Source organism: Silurus aristotelis, assembly GCF_946808225.1.
Source record: "Silurus aristotelis genome assembly, chromosome: 6".
NCBI classification, from domain to species: domain Eukaryota; kingdom Metazoa; phylum Chordata; class Actinopteri; order Siluriformes; family Siluridae; genus Silurus; species Silurus aristotelis.
Genome location: NC_139579.1, coordinates 25,350,350 through 25,374,975, shown reverse-complemented (window position 1 = coordinate 25,374,975; position 24,626 = coordinate 25,350,350). Strand labels below are relative to the sequence as shown.

The 24,626-nt window shown below is 34.3% G+C and overlaps 1 protein-coding gene and 1 gene segment (V, D, J or C); both read left to right on the top strand.

The window, feature by feature from the left end:
• Window positions 1-8,720, top strand: part of LOC310727469 (T cell receptor beta chain MC.7.G5-like) — a 28,934-nt gene extending 20,214 nt beyond the window's left edge. Inside the window, exons 4-7 of the mRNA XM_083543989.1 lie at window positions 7,460-7,798; window positions 7,904-7,930; window positions 8,103-8,206; window positions 8,328-8,720. Of these exons, the coding sequence (XP_083400115.1) occupies window positions 7,460-7,798; window positions 7,904-7,930; window positions 8,103-8,206; window positions 8,328-8,342 (485 nt within the window). The 3' untranslated portion in view covers window positions 8,343-8,720. The remainder of the gene's footprint in view (window positions 1-7,459; window positions 7,799-7,903; window positions 7,931-8,102; window positions 8,207-8,327) is intronic.
• Window positions 8,721-13,462: 4,742 nt separating this feature from the next.
• Window positions 13,463-14,721, top strand: LOC310727752 (Ig lambda chain C region-like). The segment is given in 4 exons: window positions 13,463-13,808; window positions 14,173-14,184; window positions 14,286-14,383; window positions 14,668-14,721.
• The last annotated feature ends 9,905 nt before the right edge of the window (window positions 14,722-24,626 follow it).

The window sequence follows — 24,626 nt, the reverse complement described above, 5'->3', positions numbered from 1 at the left end:
GAAAATTTGTTCACACAATCATACCGTGATAATCGTGATCAAGCCTACTTTGGAGCTGGAACAAAACTCACAGTTTTAGGTAAGCAAATTTTGGTCTTAAAATCCCAACAGTCAGATTTTATGTAGAGTCAGTTCTACCAAAAAAAAAAAAAAAAGATTGTGTTAGGTTGATGCAATTAGCAATACAGTGAGCTAAGAAATGAGTTAATGCAATCAGACTGTAAATACCAATAATCAAGCATACTTTGGAGATGGAACCAGACTTACAGTTTTAGGTAAGAAACGTAATTTGGTTTCAAATCTGACTTAAAAATATGAAATATTCACTTATTAAATAGCAGTATAAAGGATTTTTAATGGCATATATGAATGTATTTATATAAATATACATTAGAGCATGAATATAGACACACTTTTTGATATGACAAGCAAATGCTGTGCCAATTATGAAGCCTATTTCGGCAATGGCACAAAATTGACCGTTCTTGGTAAGTATTGCTTATGTTTTGTTTAGTATGTTTGTTTAAATAAACAGGGATGTTTAGGTGTTATTACAAGAATGTTTTAAGGAAATCTTGTAAATCTGATCATATTCAAAATCAAGCACAACAGTAAGACAGTAGACACACTGTATTAAGTCATTTTTACCACATGGACATCCATCTTAGTTTTTTAAAGGGAGAATAACTATTATGTATATTAAACATCAGACAGATGTAGAAATAAAGCAGGCAGTAATTCTCTAATATAAGTTGTAGATGTTTAAGATATAGTCCTGAAACTCTGTGCTCATATTCACAAGCATATTTTGGAGAAGGCACCAAACTCACCGTTTTAGGTAAGAAGAAATGCTACTAAAACGTCTATATTGTGTACATTTTGAAAAGAATGCAGTGCTACATTGAGGGCCACATTCGTTTTGCACAAAGAGTGAAGGTTTTGCAATTGCTTAGTGTCAGTGTGAACAACTTAAATCCTGCACACTTTGGCAGTGGAACTAAAATCACAGTAATAGGTGAGTAATTTTATTAAACTTAAAAAAAAACAAAATTACGGTTTCTCAAAAGACTTATGTATATGTGAAGATTAAAAATTTAAAGAGGTTTCATGCTGCTAATATTATGCTATTTAATTAATTATGTAAAATTGTGATAGAGTATAATATATCCAGTTATCATAGTAATAAGTAAGTGGAGGTTTTTCAGTAGCTGAGTGTTAGTGTGATAACTACGATCCTGCATACTTTGGCAAAGGAACTAAACTGACAGTTCGAGGTGAGGAAGCTTAATTATCTTTTTTTAAAGTGTGACATGTAAAACAATACATTTAATTGAGACTATATATTATGTTTCTTGACAGAGGGTAATCATTTGAACTGCATAGCTGAAGCATTATTCTAAAGTGAGAGCTCCTTTATAGATTTGATAAACCTAAAAATAATTATGCAATAATAAATGTAATAGGCAGATGATGTATAGTATGGACTATATAGCATATGATGGTTGAGTGATTGCATTAGTTAGTTTGCACACTGTGCCTCTGGGACCAGTCAAGCTTTCTTTGGTGGAGGAACAAAATTAACAGTTCTTGGTAAGAAATATTAAATTACTTGTCCGTTAAAATAACTCTAATATTAGTATCATTGAGCTATGCCAATTTGTTGAAAGAATAAAAAATATACAGGTGTTGATAGTTTATTTGGGCATAGAGAAATAGTGAGTCCTTTGAGAGTTTTTCGGTAGCTGAGTGTCAGTGTGACAGGCAACTATCCTGCTTTTTTTGGCAATGGAACTAAACTGACAGTCCTAGGTAAGAAACTTTAACTAAAAATTTTTTTTTACCATGTAATAGTTTGTATGTTTCTTAGGTTTGCTCTGAGTGGTACCTCAATAGAGCTGCATTTTTAAAGCTATATATAAAATACTATTCTGAAGAGAACACATTTTAATGAATTTGCTAAATATGCAATAAACATATACATATGATGTAAATGTGCTGCACAAAAATAAGCACAGGTGATAAATAGTATGGACTATTTGGCACATAATGGTTGGGTGATTGCACTAGTAAGTTTGCATGCTGTGCCTATGGGAACAGTCAAGCTTACTTCGGTGGAGGAACCAAATTAACAGTTCTGGGTAAGAAATATCATATTACTTCTCAGTTGAAATTACTGTAAAATAAGCATAGTTGAGCTTTGCTGATTTGTGAAAAAGGGAAAGATATACAGTTGTTGACAGTTTATTAGGGCTTAGAGATAAGAGAGTCCTTAGAGAGTTTTTCAGTAGCTGAGTGTCAGTGTGACCAACAACTCTCCTGCTCATTTTGGCAAAGGAACTAAACTGACTGTCTTAGGTGAGAAAGCTAAATAAAAATTTTGTTTGTGTGTGTATATATGTTTGATGTTCATAAAGAATTCAGAAGAGGTTTGTCATTTGAGCTGCATTTTTAAAGCTGTAATTTAACTGCTACTGTGAGCAGAGAGCTTCTTTATGGATTTGCTAAATATTCTATAAACATGTACATATGATGTACATTTTATACACAAAATAAATAAGCAATAGTGTGAACAATAGATGGTAGAGACTACATGGCATTAATGGTTGGGTGATTTCATAAGTGAGCTTTTATGCTGTGCCTCTGGGGCCAATCAAGCTTACTTCGGTGGAGGAACCAAGTTAACAGTTCTTGGTAAGAGATATGTTGTTCATTTGTAATTACTCTTTAATAAATTGTCATTGTCATATTATTTAGCTTTGGTGATCTGTGTAAAGAAGGAAGGATATACAAATCCGTACAGAATACAGATTTAGTCCTTCAGGAAATCAAAATGCTTTATGTTAGAATAAATTTTCAAATAATTTGAACAGATGTGGTCTGATTTGCTGTAATTACATGTATCATTACAAAAAACTCCTTTACAATGTCCTCCTTAAAGAGGACAGCGATATCTTTGATATTATGTACATGACATTCATGTGATGCACATAAAATAATCAAGCAATAGCCAAGAGTAGACTGTACAGACTCTATAGGATATAATGGATAGATCATTTCATTAGTGAGCTTGTACACTGTGCCAACCGTGAGGCTTACTTTGGTGGAGGAACCAAGTTAACAGTTCTTGGTAAGAGATATGTTGTTCATTTGCAATTACTCTTTAATAAATTGTCATTGTCATATTATTTAGCTTTGGTGATCTGTGTAAAGAAGGAAGGATATACAAATCCGTACAGAATACAGATTTAGTCCTTCAGGAACTCAAAATGCTTTATGTTAGAATAAACTTTTAAATTATTTGAACAGATGTGGTCTGATTTGCTGTAATTAAATGTACCATTATAAAAAACTCCTTTACAATGTCCTCCTTAAAGAGGACAGCGATATCTTTGACATTATGTGCATGACATTCATGTGATGCACATAAAATAATCAAGCATTAGCCAAGTGTAGACTGTACAGACTCTATAGGATATAATGGATAGATCATTTCATTAGTGAGCTTGTACACTGTGCCTCTGGGAACCGTGAGGCTTACTTTGGTGGAGGGACCAAGTTAACAGTTCTTGGTAAGAAATATCATGTTTATAGTCATCAAGTATCAATTATTTTATGTTATAAACATTGAGTGTTAGTGCATTGTGTAAAAGACAGACAAATCCTGATGGGTAGTTCTGTAGTAAAGAGCATGCAATTGAAGCCGTTTGTTTCATTAGTGTTTACGTTGTGCCTTTGGAAATCCAGCTCACTTTGGTGATGGAACAAAACTAACTGTTCTTGGTAAGAAATATGAACATGCTCTATATATTTGCTAAACTAATGCTGTTTACACTTTGCTAATTTAATGTAAATGTAGAGAATAAATCTTTGAGCTGAAGCATAGAGATTAAAGATACAGCCTTAAATCTATGTGCTCTGCCACGCAAGCATATTTTGGAGCAGGTACCAAACTCACTGTCTTAGGTAAGAAACAAAATTATATCTATTTATAAGGTATGTCTTCTAAAGCATGTACAAGTGTAATTATATCAAAGTTAGTTTGAGGTTGTCATTCGTTTTGAGGGAGAAAAACATGATGGTTTTTCAGTAGCTCAGTGTCAGTGTGACGAGCACAGATCCTGCATACTTTGGCAATGGAACTAAACTTACAGTTATAGGTGAGAAATGTGTGATATTCACTTGATTAATGTTCTATGTTGTTTTTGAGGTGTATTAGAAAGCTTTTTAAAAAAAATTTATAATAATAATAATAATAATAATAATAATTTAAATCATACTTTTGCTCTTCTTAACAAATTAGATTTAGATTCCATAGACTTGAGAAACATTATAATAAGCTAAGGAAAATGTTTAATTGAAAGTGCAGTGTAAATAGTATGTTAGCATGCATTTGAGAACTGCAGAGTGTTTATATCCTACTGCTGTTCAATGTGAACACTCAGCCTGCACACTTTGGCCAGGGGACCAAACTAACAGTTCTAGGTAAGCATATCTGTTTTATTCTGGCATTGTTTAATGTCAGCTTAGCGTTTTTGGTAAGAAATACATGTAGCAAAGCTCTCTGTAAATGTCCTAAACTAATACAGCTATAAGTGTGCAAAAAGTGCATGGCTTCTTTGTTGTAATTGTCTCATTTGTGAGAAAACAAAACACCACCACCAAAATGCTGTTATACTAAGCTGAGTATAGATGTTAAAGATACAGCCTTGAATCTCTGTGCTCCGGATTGCAAGCATATTTTGGAGCAGGCACCAAACTCACCGTTTTAGGTAAGGAAAACTAATCCATAGAATATTTTCTTACAAGCCTCTAAGATGTGTGCCAGTGTGTAATAGTAGAGCTGTTCATTTTGTACAAAAAGTGAAGGTTTTTCAGTTGCTTAGAGTCAGTGTGACAGGCTACTTTCCTGCGTAATTTGGCAGTGGAACCAAACTCACAGTAAGAGGTGAGGAAGTTCGATTTAGTGTTTTAAACCATTTCTAAGAATGTTTCTCAAAAGAGATTTGGTTCAAAAGTTTGTTTTTAAGTCAGTGTGTATAGACTTAACTGAAACAAAATACCAAAGACAATCTGGTCTTCTTTTGGATGGAATTTTTATTGCTGTAATAGGCAGTAGAGACATGTCAACATCATGATGATGCAATTAAAAAAAAAAACAATTAGCAAAAAGTAGATTGCATTTTTGGACATGATACCTGATTGAATTCATTAGTGAGCTATTAGTGCATGCTGTGCCTCTGGGAGCCTTCAAGCATACTTTGGTGGAGGGACCAAGTTAACAGTCCTTGGTAAGACTTATCATACAACTAAAAGCAATCACTGCTTACTATGCTGTCTATTCTGGTGATCTGTAATAGATTGTCTAGCAATTTGACATTGGTTTGCAATTCTTTGTTTTAAATGTATGAATCTTTTCCTTAACTGGCATGTGAAATGCAGTACAAGCTATTGGAGTGCTAATGCAAGCATTTTGACTTCTAACTATATGTAGAGTGGTTTTAATTTAAATTACAACTATCAAACGAACTGTTGGTATATAGCAGATCATGACAGTAGGGCAGGTTTTTTCTATAGCGTAATATCAGTGTGAACTACAACGAACCAGCATTCTTTGGCAATGGAACCAAACTGACAGTGATAGGTGAGAAATTCACTAAAAGAATATGTATCTTACCAGCAGCATTTGTTTTTGTCATTAGATTCACTTTAACTTTTACAGTTTTATGTCAGTATTATATATGTTGAAAATGTATATTTTCTGTGGCATTAATACAGTATAGTATGTAGACATGAATTGCTGATGTGGGTAGATAATAGACTCTGTGTTTTAGTGGAGAGTTAATAGATTCATATTCAGACTTGTTTGAAAATTTTTGTTTAGTTTAGTTTTACAGCATTGTAGTGTTTAAACCTTGAAAGCAGTTTCTTAAAACTTTAATTTTATTTCTTTTAAAATGTAGAAATATTTAGATGTCATTCTTAATAATCGTAAAATTATTATAATAAAATGATGACTGAATTTAATATTATAGGCTATAGGCTTCTGAAATTATCTTTCAGGTTTTAGATAACAGTACGTTGTTAGAGTTTTGTTTACATGTATGCTGCATATTCCATTTGATTCATTTTTAAAGCAAAACCACATGGAAGATTAACATGTTTTAGTGCTGTATTTTTAAGAACCTTAGGAATGAGTGTGTAGATAGAGCTAATAGGACTCTTTTAAGGATTGGGGCTGTAGGTTGTTTTATTCATACTGAAATTAACTGTGAACAACCTGCCTGCATACTTTGGCCAGGGGACCAAACTCTATGTTCTTGGTAAGGCTGCACTTATCTTTTTTATTCAAGCATCATATAGGCTAATAAACATCTTATTTTATCAAATAACTTATTTTAAATGCCTAAAACTTACGTAGAATTCTTAAATAATAGATATAGCAATGACAAAAAATTATTGTGAATTGTTATGCTTTTTTGTATGAATTGCATATAATAGATGTAAATACAACATTAATTATTGGTTTCTGTCATAAAAGCAGATATGTTTAGAGGTTTGGAGGCAGTTATGCTAGAACACTTGTTCTATAGAGTTGTACGTTAGTGAAAATTAACTTGTAGTTTCGTAGAAAATTGCTTGTGGTTTTCCTGCCAAGGAGTCAGTTGAGTTCAACCGTAATGTCAAATATGAATAACCCACAAGTACAAGACAAAAAAAAAAAACCTCTGAAATGTAACCATATAACCATGTATTTTTTCATATGTAAAATATATAAATTAATTTCAACTGCAAAATCTAATATATGAAAATGATGATAGGGCAAGGCATACTGTAGATATGTTGCAAAATCCATAAAAAAATAGTTAAGTTTAGATGAACAAAAGCAAAATCCTTTGAAAAACATTGCTGGGACTTGTAACTGGAAGAACTGAAGCCTTTAGGTTATTACAACCACAGCAAAGTTACCATCAAATAAAATATCCAATTAGTCATTGTTCTAAGACATAAAGTAATTAACTTGTTTATATACTTAAGTGTACTGAACCACTAGATGAAGGAAGTTCTACATGAACTCAGATAATATGAAGAGTGATGGTCGACACATCAAATCCATAAAACATGTTGCACCCTGTTTGTAATTAAATTATGTATTCCCTAAACAAGAAACATTTTAATTTGCATAGTTTTATGTACTTCAGGTATCTTTTATATTATTCTTGATTTATGCAATTGGTTTAATATTAACGATTTGTAGAAAATGTGTTTTCTCACTTAAAAAGTCTGTTTCATTTTACATTCATGCTTTGAGTTTTAAATATGTATATCAATACATGAGTTATTGGTATTTTGCTATTGCTGTGAGACATTTTGTAAGTGTGAAATGCTGGAGTTGCCTTGGAATTATTCTGTCATAAGCCATAAGCTTTAACAATGATAACCAAAAACCTTATATTTTCAGATCGAGAGATAAATATCACAAAGCCTGTCTCTGTCAAGGTGCTCAGTGTTGCAGAAAAGGAAACATGTACACAGACAAATGTCACACTGGTGTGTGTGGCTAAAGGATTCTACCCTGACCATGTGAATGTGTACTGGACTGATGTTAACGGCAACCGCTCCACTGACGTTAGTACAGATGAGGTTGCCACCCGAATTGGCAGTTTCTACAGCATCACCAGCAGACTGAATATCAACTACAAAACAGAATGGACTAAAGGCTTAACATTCACCTGTAACGTTATTTTTTTTAATGGCACAGAATACTCAACAACGTCTGACTCTATAACAGGAACAAAAAGTAGGTGTTATTCTAATAATAATATTCATTATTATTATTATTATTATTATTATTATTATTATTATTAACATACTAATATGCTTAAAACTTTCTCTTGTTTTTAAGTTGATAGCGATGGAGAATATGCGGCTGGTAAGACCTATCATTGCAAAACATACATACACAACATGGCCTACTCTATAATAGGCTTATCTTTTTGATAAAATCTTAAATAAAACTGTCCTCTTGATTCAAGTGCATGCATGATTTTAAATGCTTTAAAGCAATTCAGTTTACATTACAATTTTCTTTTGTTTCCTTTTAGAAACGTATGTTCGAAAAGTGAAAACAACCATGTTGGGTTACAGCATGTTCATTGCACAAAGTTTTATATACGGCTTAATCATCTTGGTCATGGTTAAGAGACAGGTAAAGAGCCTCCACCTCCGCTATTGTAATTATCATTATAATGTTACTGGCCACACCAAGGACAGTTACTATGTACAGCGCCTAGTTAAATCATATATATTTATTTTTTTCTGTTGCACAGGGCAAGTCAAAGTAGAAGGCAATGAGACTGGTGTGGGCATGACAAAGAGCTGCCAGATGGTCAAGTGACTTTGGAGAATGCACAGTTTATATCAGTATGCTAACAGCTAGTTTAGATAAGAGCTCTATATTTAAAAGGACAATTACTTCTTAATGCTTTGCTAATTCTGTTTTCATTTGTTAGGTTTTTTTTTCTTCTGTATTTCCCTCTTGGTTTAACAGAATTTAGATATATTTTACCTTTTTATAATATAAATATGTTTACTCAGAACATGCTCTTTGAAGTATACTTTGCTTTTTTTAAGAAAATTATTAAAGTTTTCTTGTAATGCTTCATTATCTTTATGAATTTCATATTAAAATAAAAAGTATGTATGTTAATGGCATGGAAAAATATTGCTGAAGGATTTATACACATACAGTAAATTTCATGCACATGGTTAATACTATAGGCTTTTACATTTGAAAAACACACACAAGTGCATTTCAGCAGGTTATGGCTTGAATTTTAATGTGAATTTAAGTCAACGTTTGACCTATAAAAACATTTGTCCAATATCATCTTCATCTTTTACCTCCAGTAAGTGCGTTATCGTGGAAAGAGTAATGGTGGATTCAGAACCAGACCCTGTAACAGTGGAAGCATGAAGAGAGAATTCACTCCATATAGAACACACACATTTTTACAACGATGGGTAACTTAGCATTGCTTTTTCACTTACCTGCATTTTTTGGATAGTAGCCCAAAATCTGAGAAAAGCTGGTAAAGCCATATTAAGAACTAGAAACTCTAAAGGCAGGATTGTGATGGCTTGTGCCCAACATATGAACAATTAAAGTGAAACATAAAATGTGCAAACTTTATTTACACATTTGAAATACAATTAAATTGTATTAGATTATTCACATGAACAGAAATCCCTGGCAGTCAGTATTTAATCTAGCAAACCAACTAAATCCAGCATGCATACATGCTATACCACTTCCCGGTCCAATCCATGCAGAGGGCTAATCAAAAAAATGTAAACAAGTCAAACAAATATTTAGCACAAATCAGACCAAGCTAATTCTGCAGAATTCTGAATGTTATAAGAGGCCCCTTCGTAGGACGTACAGAAGAAAGCTTTGTCTGTTCTAGTCTCTAATAGATGAGGGGCCTCAAACACTGATAGCCATCAGTGCCTTTACATTGTTGCAGTTTATGTCAGGCCTTGTGTCAGTGTGCCAGCTTTGCTGACTTGAAGTTTGGCCCTGGGACAAAACTAACAGTTTTGGGTAAGTTGCTTAAAAATTTCAAAGCATTATCATTGTGATCTTTGTCAGATATTTTTATTCCCTTGTGCTAAAATCATTTATTCAGCCAAAGTCATAGTATTTGTGTATCATAGTACCAATTAAATTGGCTATTCAATAACCTTAGCCTTAGTCTGAATCCAAATGATATAGTTAGCGTGTACAACTCTGGCACCATGCCAAACATCTTTATTGTACCCTTATTGGAAAACAAGTGATCTGCTATGTAATTAATATCAAATAAATAAATAAAAGATAGACATCATATACAGCATGGTTTCTAAAATACTTCTTATGTTCTTCACTTTAATGTTAAATTGATAGTTTCTGACTTCTTTAGCAATTCAATGATACCTAATTAATCGGATCAGAAAACTCAATAAAGTTTATTAGAGCAGGTCTAGTTTCTGTTGTGAGTTAAATCAACGTGTGCTGGGTACACAAAAGTGGAATTTGGTGCAGGGACCAAAATAACAGTATTGGGTAAGTTTACCACTGATTTTATTTTTTTATTTTTTTTATTGTCATCAAATGTGTATCTTCTATACACAATGTACTTTCACTATTTGATAACATGTGAAAATACATTACAAATCCCATCTTTAACTTACAAAATAATTCATTCAAGTTTACAATTAATGTTTAGCAGCACTAAATGAAGTACAAATTAGCTTAAAAGACAAAGAACATTTCTTAGGCCATTTTCATTAAAAGTTCAACTACTAATATTTAAGAACAAATCTTTAATGTATCACTGAGATGTCAATATAGTTTGATTTAATGTGATATATGATTCAATATCTGCTTCTGTTTAGCTTAAGATTCACAAATATGCAATATATTATTCCTAATTTAAAATTGCAAGTATCTGATCGATATATGTATGTGGTTAACATATACAATAAATAAATACATGCATTAATTCTTAGCCCATCAGGAAAAAAATAAAGTGTTCACGTTAACAATTGTGTCATATATGAATAGCCATAACAAATAGTAATATCTTTGTTACTCATTACACGCAAAAATACATCAATACAGCATTAATAAAGGTGGCTTTGCACAATGTGGGTGCCAAAACCTAACACTGTTTAAATAGCTTAAATACAATTCTTAGAGCTTAAACTAACACTAATATATCGCTTGGATGTGAAAGTTCTTAAACTTAGGCACATTTATTTAGCTTTAGAGTTTACACATTAATTTATCTGAGATTGTTTCCAAATATTCTTTTTATGATGCAAATTAAGTTTAATAATACTGTCAGGAGTAAATTAATTGTTACTCATTGTTATTCTATGCACAACCCTTCAAAATTATAAAAACGACAAGCAGATTCTAGTGTTTATGTTATACACTGATGACCTTTGGCTTTGACATTGCACAACAAATATGAAATAATAAAATAAATATGATATATATGATACACCAAGATGTGTTAAACAACTTTGAAAATGGCACCTTTGGTGAGAGATCAAGTGAGTCTTAAAGATTAAAAAAACTGTTTCTTGCTATGACTGGATATGTTCAATGATGCACTGATATAAAAAAAAATGGTTGCATTCTTTGTTGCACACTTTTTCAGACTTGAACAAATGCTTTTGTCACTCTCCCTTTAAAATTCTGGTGTCTGAGCCCTTCAATGTCCATTCTAAGCCACATTTTTACCTGACAAAGACCTTTGTTGTGTTGTCTGTGTGTTTTGGGTTATTATCTTGCTAAATGAAAAAGATACTCCCAATTAAACAAGCATTTTAAATTGCCATAGGGATGTTTCTGTACACTTCAAAATTCATTATGCTGCTACAGTACCATCATAAGTTACAACCAAAAATGATGTGTGCATGTTTTAGAAGTAGCCATGCAAGATTAATCCATTGACATTTACTAAATCATATTTGACTGATGTTTCACATTATTTTTTTCATGAACTGCTGTTCAGTATCTGTTTGCTGGTACACCAGTGGTTTTCTGGACATTTAAAAATTTATAAATCGATGACTATGTCTTATAGCCTGTGCATCCCACATTGCAGTGTTGTCACACTGTTTCCTAAAAAAAATAATATCGACACATTACAACTGAGGAAAAATAGTACATAATGAAATTCCTAAAAAAAAAAGAATAATAATAAAAAAATATTAATTATGTGATAAGGACTGAAAAAAATTAAATGGGCTTTGTTACGTCCCAGTTTAGAGTTAGGGCACACAGTGTGATTAAAGGCACGGGGTGGTTGTAAGCGCATGTGGTATTTTGTGGGATAAAGAATGGAACACAAACACCGGGGTATCTAATAACAGGAGGTATAATAAAATGTGTACAGTACTACACTGGGAAAAACTTCAGGGTGGACCAAAGCCGAAATAACAAACAAAAACACATTTTAACAAAAAATAAATTACCGACAAAAAAACCCAAAAGAAAAGACAAATCACTTCCCTAACTCCCTCACCACAAACAGGGAAGAAACCCACACCCAACAGAACTGGCAGCTACACCGCTGCCGATATCAGATTTTATCGATATCACCCAAATGAGGATGGGTTCCCCTTTTGAGTCTGGTTCCTCTCAAGGTTTCTGCCTCATAACATCTAAGAGAGTTTTTCCTTGACACAGACGCCATAGCTTGCTCATCAGGGATAAATACACATTGCTCACCTAAACTCTTGAATTCTGTAAAGCTGCTTTAATATAATGTCTGTTGTGAAAAGCGCTATAGAAATAAACTTGACTTGACTTGACTTGAGTTGACACTGCTACTAACGGTGAACAAGACAACACACATATGTACATATATTACAATTGTATAATACAGTAAGCATTTACAATCAGCTAGCAATGTCAAAACAGGACAAGGCAAACTTGGAATTGGAACAGGCGTAGGTCAATAATAGGTCACTTTTCCATGTTGCTCTGGACAAGGGCGTCTGCTACATAATAGGAAATCACAAAACATGGAACAGTATAGCAAACTAAACAAAGAGAGCTCCTGATCCCAGCTTCTGACCCGATTTAATAGGGCTATGTTCTGGTGAAGTCATCTGTGGGAGGTGGGTGTGGCTTGATTTAGCTGAAGTGCAGGAAAGGCCTGGACTGGAGACTCGGAATGGCACCTGCAAACATGCACCTGAACGCAATACAACCTGCAAAATATTGTGGGTTGTAACACCCCCCCACACAAGTGTGAACCCACCACATTGGTTCACAACATCATTTAAAAGAAACATATAAAAGAATCAACATGATAATATCAGCAATAACATGGGTGATAAGCTCTAGGAGGTGGAAGCTAATCTGCAACTCTTGAACAAATAGGGGACAAGGACCCACCACCTGAAAGACTTTCTGCCAACTATCCAACTATCACCTTATTACCATTAACACATCGTGTTCTACAAAATAATAAATACATTTTCTAACCACAGACTCGAAATAAGGTTCTAAGTATGGATCAGATTTTTGTGGGCCGTCATTATTTCAGCCAGTAATATAGGGAGCTCAACTCTTATCAATCCTAATTGGCACAGTAGGAACTGAATAAGGGACTTTATCCACAACCAGTTTCTTCTGACACATAAACGGTCTAATGTACTTTACAAAGAACAGGATGTGAAGTTTAAAATAGAAAGATAAAATAATAAGATACCAGTGACAGTAAATCATTATTTTTATTGATTTATCATTGCTGTTCTTAATGATCCTATTAAAGTTATTGACAGCATAGCCTCTTTAAAAATATATATATATTTTTTTATTTAATGTTAGTTAATGACATCCATAAGAGTGAACAGTATCATTTTCCTCTAAAGCACTTTTTTCCTTTTCCTCTTAGATCCCAACATGAACATCACCAGTCCGGCAATAGAGTTGCTGCCACCTTCCCCGAAAGAGCTCTGCAAAGCCAAGAAAGACCTCCATAATGTAACCTTGGTGTGTTTAGTCTACGACTTTTATCCTGATCATGTTAGCATTAGCTGGGAAGTGAACGGGAAAGAGAGAATGAATAGTGTTGCAACGGACCATGCCGCCCAAAAAAATCCAAAAACCAATCTTTACAGCATGTCCAGCAGACTGAGTGTCCAACAAACTGAGTGGACCAACATCAAAAACACTTTCACTTGCATTGTTACTTTCTACAATAAAGATGGCTACAAGAAGATCCCACGCAGCTTCAGATATTCCCCAGGTACAGTTTGTACAAAACAAATCCAGAGATATCAGGATCATGCTTCTCAAGTTCAGAAATGTATGTTGATTCCATGATTGGGCTGACATTTCAACCTTTAACATTTTTCAACCCCAACAATTTGTGTAATATTTATCATTTTAAAAAAGTTTGAAGATCTGCATTTAACCATTAAAAAATGTTACTCTGTCTCATGCAACAATATTTCATTTTTATGTATTGTTAAAAGTATCAGGCTTTACTTTTTAAAATTTTTTCCACAAGGTTTATAAAGTCAAGAACTCATATTTCTAAATCTTTAAAAAAATACTTGGCCGAGTTTCAGATGTATTAATTTATGTTGTTTTACTTTGTGTGTTTTCAGATAAAATACCAGGTGAGTTGAACAGATGATATTGTAAATATACTGTAAATTATCATTGATTCTTAAAAAATTATGCTAATTATAACTGATATATGATTACTTTGTGACCTTAGGGAGGGTGTATGCTACAGTGCAATTTGGATACTTGATGTTTCTTGGCAAGAGTCTACTGTATGCTGCATTTGTCAGCATTATAGTGTGGAAATTCAAGGTATACAGAGTCACAAACACAATGTAGTCTGTATATATATCTCATATACATACACATTATTTACCCATATTGGATGGACATGGTAGTCCAGCATTAATGCTGACTAGAAGTGTTTTGGCCAAACAGTAAATACATAAGTACTTTAATATATTAATGTCTTTTGAAAATGTATAAAATAATTGATTAGCATAATGGAATACAGACCTTATAAGAACCATTTATAGCAAATTGTTTAGTTTTGGTTTGTTTTCTGTTTAATTAAGGATACATGTTTTCCCCCGCAGGCTTCAAAAGAAAAGACCCTGATGAATGAAGAGGAAGAGATTGTAGACAGCTAAATAATATAAAGCAAATATGCTTATGATAGATAGATAGATAGATAGATAGATAGATAGATAGATAGATAGATAGATAGATAGATAGATAGATAGATAGATAGATAGATAGATAGATAGATAGATAGATAGATAGATAGATTAACTAAAGAATAAAAATAAAGTTTAAGAATCTATATGTACAGTATATAACTATAAACTGTTAAGCCCTGAAAAAATTACAGGATTATTAGCAAATGTATGTTATTAAATTTGCATGTAACTGGTTCAAAGATAAAAGTTACAGTTAGGAAAATAAGTATTTGAACACCTGCTATTTTGCAAGTTCTTCCACTTAGAAATCATGGAGGGGTCTGAAATTGTCATCGTAGGTGCATGTCCACTGTGAGAGACATAATCTAAAAAAAAAAATTCAGAAATCACAATGTATGATTTTTAAACTATTTATTTGTATGATACAGCTGCAAATAAGTATTTGAACACCTGTCTATCAGCTAGAATTCTGACCCTCAAAGACCTGTTAGTCTGCCTTTAAAATGTCCACTACTAACATGGCCAAGACCAAAGAGACCTCAATGATCCTAAGGAAGGTGAGAAATCAGCCCAGAACTACACGGGAGGAGCTGGTCAATGACCTAAAAAGAGCTGGGACCACCGTTTCCAAGGTTACTGTTGGTAATACACTAAGACGTCATGGTTTGAAATCATGCATGGCACGGAAGGTTCCCCTGCTTAAACCAGCACATGTCCAGGCACATCTTAAGTTTGCCAATGACCATTTGGATGATCCAGAGGAGTCATGGGAGAAAGTCATGTGGTCAGATGAGACCAAAATAGAACTTTTGGGTCATAATTCCACTAAACGTGTTTGGAGGAAGAAGAATGATGAGTACCATCCCAAGAACACCATCCCAACTGTGAAGCATGGGGGTGGTAGCATCATGCTTTGGGGGTGTTTTTCTGCACATGGGACAGGGCGACTGCACTGTATTAAGGAGAAGATGACCGGGGCCATGTATTGCGAGATTTTGGGGAACAACCTCCTTCCCTCAGTTAGAGCTTTGAAGATGGGTCGAGGCTGGGTCTTCCAACATGACAATGACCCGAAGCACACAGCCAGGATAACCAAGGAGTGGCTCTGTAAGAAGCATATCAAGGTTCTGGCGTGGCCTAGCCAGTCTCCAGACCTAAACCCAATAGAGAATCTTTGGAGGGAGCTCAAACTCCGTGTTTCTCAGTGACAGGCCAGAAACCTGACTGATCTAGAGAAGATCTGTGTGGAGGAGTGGGCCAAAATCCCTCCTGCAGTGTGTGCAAACCTGGTGAAAAACTACAGGAAACTTTTGACCTCTGTAATTGCAAACAAAGGCTACTGTACCAAATATTAACATTGACTTTCTCAGGTGTTCAAATACTTATTTGCAGCTGTATCATACAAATAAATAGTTAAAAAATCATACATTGTGATTTCTGGATTTTTTCTTTTATTATGTCTCTCACAGTGGACATGCACCTATGATGACAATTTCAGACCCCTCCATGATTTCTAAGTGGGAGAACTAGCAAAATACTTCAAATACTTATTTTCCTCACTGTATAATGCAGGCTAATATATTCTGCATTACTGTACATCTATGTTAAATAACCTTTCATTATTTTCTGTATATTTCTATAGCATATAAATTTCGCCCTCTCCTTTACTGGCATCTTTTAGCAGATCAGTTAGTATTCAACAAAGTTCAGCATTAAAATGTCATAAGTACTATTACTTTAGTGTAATTAACAATTGCATTTATTCTTTTAAATAATCTACTATTAAACTAATGTTTATAAATTTTATATGCATTTCAACATTATAAGAAATCTCAAGCCCACGGTGTTTACCATGAACAACTTATTTCACATGCATTTTTGCAGGTAATAATTAGTTTACAAAGTTTAAAACCAAGATTTTAACATTTAATTATTAATGTAGGCAGCCATAGTCTCTCTTTAGCAACTGTAATATCATATTTGCTAATGTGAATGGAAATTATTATTTTTTTATTATTATATAAAAATGTAGTAAGATTTGGTGTATCCAACATTTAACAAACCTATATTAAAATATGTTTAGAGGTTTTACTTACTTTGCTACTTTTATAACCATTACAGTGTATTGATATGAACTCATGCAGAAAGTCATGTTAGTTAAGGGAACATAAATGTAATTTTCTACGGAAAAGAAATTTTAGTTTGCAGAAAAATAAAGCAATACTGATTCAAACTTTTCTGCCCACATTTTCTGACTGCTAACACTGAACTTCTCTCATATACTGTAAATGAATATTTTACTGGAAAAAAACATTTGTTGTGCAGCATTTCTACTAAACTCTGTAGTAAGAATTCCTATACTCTCATCTCTTCAACAGTGGAAAGTCTGCAGATTTGAAACTCTGTGGGTGTGTTCCATAGTTCATATCACAGTTTTCCATTTTAGAATAGAAGATGATTAATGTTGTATTATGGGAACGTGCATGATATCGTAAATGGCTACAGGAAATGTAGAGTATATGTTAATTTGATATTATAATGCCACCGAAAACAAAATACATAAAAACATGTTTTAAATTTCTGCTTTACAGAAATTCTTTTAACAAAACAAATAGTAAACATAAGAAAAGCACCCCTAACAGTATGTTTATAAATTCACTGTTATTTTTATTCACTTATCAAAAACTGAAAATCAACCCCTTATGAAAGGTCTATGTGTTGAAGTATGTCAGTGAGGGCTGAGGGCAGGATGTGGTATCTGCTTGCTGAGAGAAGGGTAAAGATGCAGGGTAGACAGAGGAGAGGATGTGGTAAGCACAGTCTCAGAATGATGCTTTTGTTCCACCCAGTTCTTTACCACAGAGCTGCTTTGCGCTAACACCTGTTGTTGCGAACAAAGCCTCTGCGCTTACAGGGCTCTGCAAAGTAGAAATCCTGCAGGGCGGAAACTGGTGCAGAGCAACTTCATTTGTGAAATGTGTGTGCAGCTCTTTGAGTTTGCTCAGTGTTTGTCATTCTCATTTGTTCACATGTTAACATACCGAGTTTAGTTGGAATCACAAGCAGGTAATCAAATGATTCTAACTTAGAAATTTAATGGGGTTTGTATGTTACAACTCGATTGTTTTTTTTTTTTTAATGGTCTTTGATTTCTGGGTAACGAAAATGGGCATATAATCACCTCAGCTAAAATATGTCACATATAGCCTGTTCAAACAAAACAATGCAAACTGATTTGTGTGAATTAAACTTAACTGATTGACTCTTTTTTGTGACTAAAGAACATAGCTTTGGCCCTGTCAATGAAGGTAATGTTCCCCTTAGACAGCAATAATTTTCCGAATGAATACTTGTGGTTTTTGTACCGCTCTGTGAAGGCACTGAGATGCTGAGGGTACTGGCTGCACAGTACCACACTGCAGAGTCACTCCATCTAACTCCAGAACAATCTAAAGCTTTTCTGGTCTGTAAAATTTATACTGACCCTCACTGGATGGACTCACCATGACAACACTAATACATTAGAATACCAGTGTGAACCCTTCAGTAGGAGTCCACTGATACCAATAAAGAAATTGGTCAGTATTACCACTTAAAAAGCAGGAGAGCTTTAGTGCTGATCTTGTGCTACTTCATCTTGCATCACAGCTACACAATTATATATATGTACAATTGTTGATCTCAAGCTTTTACAGTGAATGAAAATGTTGGCATATAAACTTTGCCCATTATCCATGAGGTTTAATCAGAGTGATCTGCAAGCAGAATGATTATTCAGACCATTTGAAAACATAAAATTAATCATGATGATATTTGTGTATTTTTTTCTGTCATTCACCTTCACATTACATTGCTCTTAAACTCTGACAGCAAAAATAAAATATTTAAAAAAAGCTAAAAGAAACCTCTGATTTTTAGGTAAAACAATCAATATTATGTGCAAATAGACTTTCACATGGCCTGATACCAAAGCATTTTTTTGTTTAGAAATCTGCTTATTTTTGGCTTCCAGGAAAGTATTAATAATATATATATATATATTTTTAGTACTACCAGACTAATTACTTTGACAATTACAACAGACACAAGGAACGAGCTCACAGCGCATGTACTATTAAAGCAATCAGCATGAACCTGCAAAACTAAGGTCAAGAAAAAACTGGACTAATAAAGACATAGGGCATATACTTGAAGGTGTTTTGAGGGTGCTTTCGTGTAATTGTGTGTGATTGGGTGCAAGAGAGTTCAGTCAGTAGTCTGGTGTCCATGAATGTGAGGGTGTCCATGATGTATGGGGTTGTAGGTAGTCACTGTGGCTATGTTTATAGGCAACTGTGTACTCTGGAGTTCTATGTCAATGTTAGTGATGACAGCAATAAAGACTATAAAGTTGATTGTGGTGATCTACTATTTTCTTGTTTGTATTAATATAATAAGTACTTCTGGATGACTCCGTGTCTGCACTGTGTTTGCAGAAACGTTCCTAATTAATAATGAGTAATATAATCACCATCAACCTGAGACCAATATAAAAAAAAGAAGAAACACATTTTGTGTTGAATCTTTTTTTAATGAATGTTTGTGGGACTGGCTGCACAGTACCACACTGCAGAGTCAATCTCACTCACTCATTCTGACTCCAGAATGATCTCACTCTGTTCAGGTCTGCGAGATTTAAACCGACCCTTACTGGCAGGATTGAACCAGTTGCAGTATAAGTGAAGACCAGTGTGAACCCGGTGGTCTCGTTCTAGAGGTATCAGTACAGGTTCGAGCTACTCATGCCAGTTATAGATCAAGATACCTTCACTGATGATAATTGGGCAAGAACCAGGTCCCTTGTGTCCTGTTGAATCTGTTTGACCTTCATGCCTGTGAATATAATAATAAAAAAATTTAATATATTGTTAGTTCCAAATTCCAAAAAGTTCCAATAATGATGTTTAAATCACGTTATCAGCTAATATATATTTAAGTGTACTGTCAAAATAAAAATAAAAATGCAAATGCATCATGATAATTAAAGTAGCAGTTATAGTAAACAGGGTTTTATATGCTGATAAAGTTTGATCTTTATCTTATAATAATCTCATGATGTTTATCTCATGATGATATTTTTATTTCAAAAGAATCTTGAGGTCAGGATCTCTCACAGAAAAAACCTCTCTAGGTCACTAAATTTTTTAAGGGTTTAATCTGAATTAAAGATTAAATGTTGTCATTGGTGACTCTGTGGGACTGCATTGGATCATTTTTGTTGAATATCGAATAATGTCTCTAGGCATATAGAATACAGTGATACATTTTGCTTTGTAATAATCTAGTATTAACAACATCTATGGTACTATAGTTATTTCTTATTTTCTTTGTTATTTTAATGGGTGTGTGATTCTGGAGGTATTTGAACTTGTTGACAACTGAAACCAAACAATTTCCCTATTGGATCAAAAATGTATTTAGATTCTGACTATACACTTTCTTTCGGCTTCTCCCGTTAGGGGTCGCCACAGAGGATCATCCGCATGTTTGATTTGGTACATGTTTTTACGCTGGATGCCCTTCCTAACACAACCCTCCCTATTTATCCGGGCTTGGGACCGGCACTGAGAGTGGCTGGGGTTGGTTCCCTGACTGGGGATCGAACCCGGGCCGCAGCGGTGAGAGCGCTGCATCCTAACCACTAGACCACCAGGGGAAATTCTGAATATGTTTGTCTGAAAGGTATATTACTTGTTTTTTAGACTTGTGCAAACGTTACCTTCAAATAAAAGAACTTAAATATTAGTTATGGAAAAATGCAGATGCAATAACTAGCAAACCTGACTTCACAGATTAGCCATGCTTCTATTAGGTAAGGTCTTGTCCTTATGAAGAGTGTCAAATAGTAAATAAATAGTGTATATGTGTGCAAAAACCCAAGCTTTATCATTTGTGGTTTTTGTACAGCTCTGTGAAGACACTGGGATGCTGTGGGGACTGGCTGCACAGTACCACACTGCAGAACCGATCTCTCTCACTCCATCAGACTCCAGGACAATATTAAGCCAGTCAGGTCTGTGAGATTTAAACTGACCCTTACTGGCTGAAGTTACTGAATTAGTATTTACAGAGGTGAAGACCAATGAGAGCTTTGCTGATGTCTCGTTCCAGTGGTACCAGTAAAGATTTGGGGTATCAGTGCCGGTTATAGAGCAGAAAATCTTCAGCGATAATTCAGGGGAAAGAATCATATTCCCTGGATTCTGATGAACCTCTATGACCTGAACACCTGCAATGTGAAAATTAGTTTGAAACATTTAATAATGGTCTGAATTTTGTAATATTGACACCATTAGAATCTTACATGAAGTCAGTAGCCATCGTACTGTTAAAGTGCAGAGACTTAAACTCAAACACCTCATGTTGAGTAGTGCAACATACATTATAAAAGGTTAAGTGGAGAGACAGGGTGTTACTGGAAAAGGGGTGGGACTCAATGTGCTCAATGTGTGTCACATGTTAAGGATTACAATTGTAAATTACTTCTCAGACTATTTTATATTCCATAGTTCCTTTTTAGGGAAGCAAACATGTAATGAGGCTATTTTAGAGCATATTCTCTACAAGATAAAAACTAGGTCAATGTTTTATTACTGTTGAATGATCATCCAGAGCACTTCACCAGATTTACATAAACAACAATTTATAGTTGTTTTTTTAATGAAAACTGAAAAAACTATTTTTTTTTTTACAGAATCTGCAGATATACTTGACAGCACAATATATATTTCCATTCCTTTTACCTCACATTGTTTAAGCTCAGACAATACAGTAGAAGGATTTATTCCAAAATGTGTTAAGTTACCATAAGTGTTAAGCTACCATAGTTTTTATGGTAGATTTTAGGTAAATGTATTACAGTAATAGTCTATATTTTTATATACTATGACTATGACTAAACAACTTGATTATAATCAGTATTTTTTTCAAATACATGTGATAGTGACTTCTTAAAATAATTATATGGGGGCAACTTGGAAAATGCATCACTGGAACAAACATTCGCTGTGACTAAACCAACAACACCATCTCTGTTACAATATGAGAATTTCAGTTTTAATGTTTGTGTGTTTCTGTTCAGACTCTTACCCTCACATTTCAGATTACACTTTTCACAATTATTTTATTAAGAACAGTACTACAATAATACAGTCTGACTTTACTCTGTAAAGATCTTCTGATCTTGGCATTGTGTCTTTTTGTACAGCTCTATGATAACACTGGGACGGTTGAGAGTCAATCTCACTCACACCATCAGACTCCAGAGTGATCTGAATCTGTTCAGGTCTGTGTTTATATTTAAAAATATAGAATAAATAACTAGCAAACATGAATTTACAGATCAGCTATGCGTCCATTAATTAGGGTCTTGTGCTTATGAAGAGTGTAAAATAGTATATAAAAAGTGTATATGTGAGCAAAAACCAAAGCTTTACCACTTGTGATTATTGTACAGCTCTGTGATGACACTGGGATGCTGTGGAGACTGGCTGCACAGTACTACACTGCAAGCCTATCTCACTCACTTTATGTCTAAAGATTTAAACCTTTGAACCAAGACCTACAGAGGGGAAGACCAGTGTGAACCCTGCTGTCTCGCACCAGTTGTATCAGTATAGTTTTGGATTTTCAGTACCAGTTATAGAACAGGATCCTTAGGAAAAAATCAGGGTCTTCGGTTTCTGATGGACATGTATGACCTGCACATGGATTAAAATTATTATTTGAAAGTTGCTTTTGAAGCTGTTCTACATCATGCAGTACTGACAATATTGCAAGCTTACAGGAAGTCAATAGCCATTGTACTGTCAGACTGCGGAGAGTCAAACACAAACACCTCATTACTATTCTGTTAAGCTGCTTTGAGACAATGTCTATTGTGAAAAGTGCTATAGAAATAACCTTGACTTGACTTGACTCATGTTGGGTTGTGGTTTTTGTGCAGCTCTGTAATGACACTGGGATGCTGTGGGGACTGGCTGCACAATACCATACTGCAGAGTCAATCTCACTCACTCCATTAGATTCCAGAGTAATCTGAAGCTCTTTATATCTATTAGCTTTAAAATGACCCTTACTGGTTGGAGTCACTGAACCAGTGCCTACAGAGCTGAAGACCAGTGTAAACCCAGCTGTCTCGTTCCAGTGGTACCAGTAAAGATATGCAGTAGCAGTGCCAGTTACAGAGCAGGAAACCTTCAATGATAATCCTCTGGAAAGAACCAGGTCCCTAGGATTCTGTTGGACCTGTATTAGTTGCATGCCTGTGATAAACAATTGTAATTAGTTCCGAGTTGCAGTTGTAAACACACTCAATTAAGAATCATTGAATTCATCACATTATATTCTTACATAAAGTTGGAAACCAGTGTACTGTCAAAGCAAAAAGATTTAAATGGAACTGCATCATGATAATGGACTCTATATGCAGAAGCAGATGTAGTAATTCATTCTTAATGCTGAAACAGGCTGTTACTTAGCAATGGGGTGGGACCCTGTGCTAGTTCACTCTACGTCAGATGTGTAAAATTTCAGGATAACAAATAAAAAATAAATAAATAAATCTTATAGCCTGTTTGCATAAGAATGCACTCCCATAAACGATACTCCGGTAGAGCACCTTTTGCTTGTGATACAATAATCAGTCATTTCTGGTGAAGAGTCAATCAACTACCAACACTAACTTATTTTACTCTTTCTTGCAAAAAGGTCTCAGATCAATAAAACTGCAAGGGGTTTCTATTGTGCACATGCCTATTTAAGTCATTGCACAGGTTTTCAAAAGGATTTTGATCTGGATTCTGGCTAATTTTAAAACATCAAACTTATTTAGAAACGATACCTTCCTCGAAATTGTGTTTTGGGATGTTATTAAGCAGGAAGATTATTTTTTCTTTGTCTTTAGCTGTCTAAGAGATGCAGATTTTTTTGTTTTGCCAAAATCAGTATGTATTTGGAGCTACTGTATCTATGATTCACCTATTCCCAATTTCAGCAAAACTGAAGCAGCCCAATACTGTGTTGGTACAATGCTTCACTTTGGATATGGTGTAATTTGGGTGAAATAAGCTGTGTTTCTTGTGCCAACCATATTTGAATTATGCCTGATCTGATCATACCAAAGAACCAGATTCTCCAGTAATTTAAACAGACATGTTTTTTTTTCTTTATAAAAGAGCCTCTGTCTAGCCAACCTTCCAAATAACTTGGATAAGTGAAGAATGCAAGAGATTGTTTTACCTCTGAGAGAGAGAGAGAGAGAGAGAGAGAGAGAGAGAGAGAGAGAGAGAGAGAGAGAGAGAGAGAGAAATACTTGCGAAATTTTCCTTCATCTACTTACATTTTTTCTAGGTCTCTTTGCAGCATCAATGATAAAGTTGTCTTGTTATTTCATCAATCATATTTTTTTTTCTTTTTTTTAATGTGACTGTGGTGCTCTATTATTACCACTTGTAGAAATATACCTAAATAAAAATAAATACATCGATCAAACATTTTAATTCACAGATCTGTAAGGCTATTAACAGTTGAGGTCATATGTTTCTATAGAGTTTAAAATAATTTAAGAAACTGTATATTTGAGCATGAGACCAAGCTTTATCACATTGTTGTGGTATTTGTACAGCTCTGTGATGACCCTGGAATGCTGTGTGGACTGGCTGCACAGTACCACACTGCAAAACCAATCTAACTCACTTCATCAGACTCCAGAACAATATTCAGCCAATCAGGTCTGTTAGATTTAAACTGACCCTCACTGGCTGAAGTCACTGAGTTAAAACTTAAAGAGGTGAAGACCAGTGTGCACCCAGCTGCTGTCTTGTTCCAGTTGTACC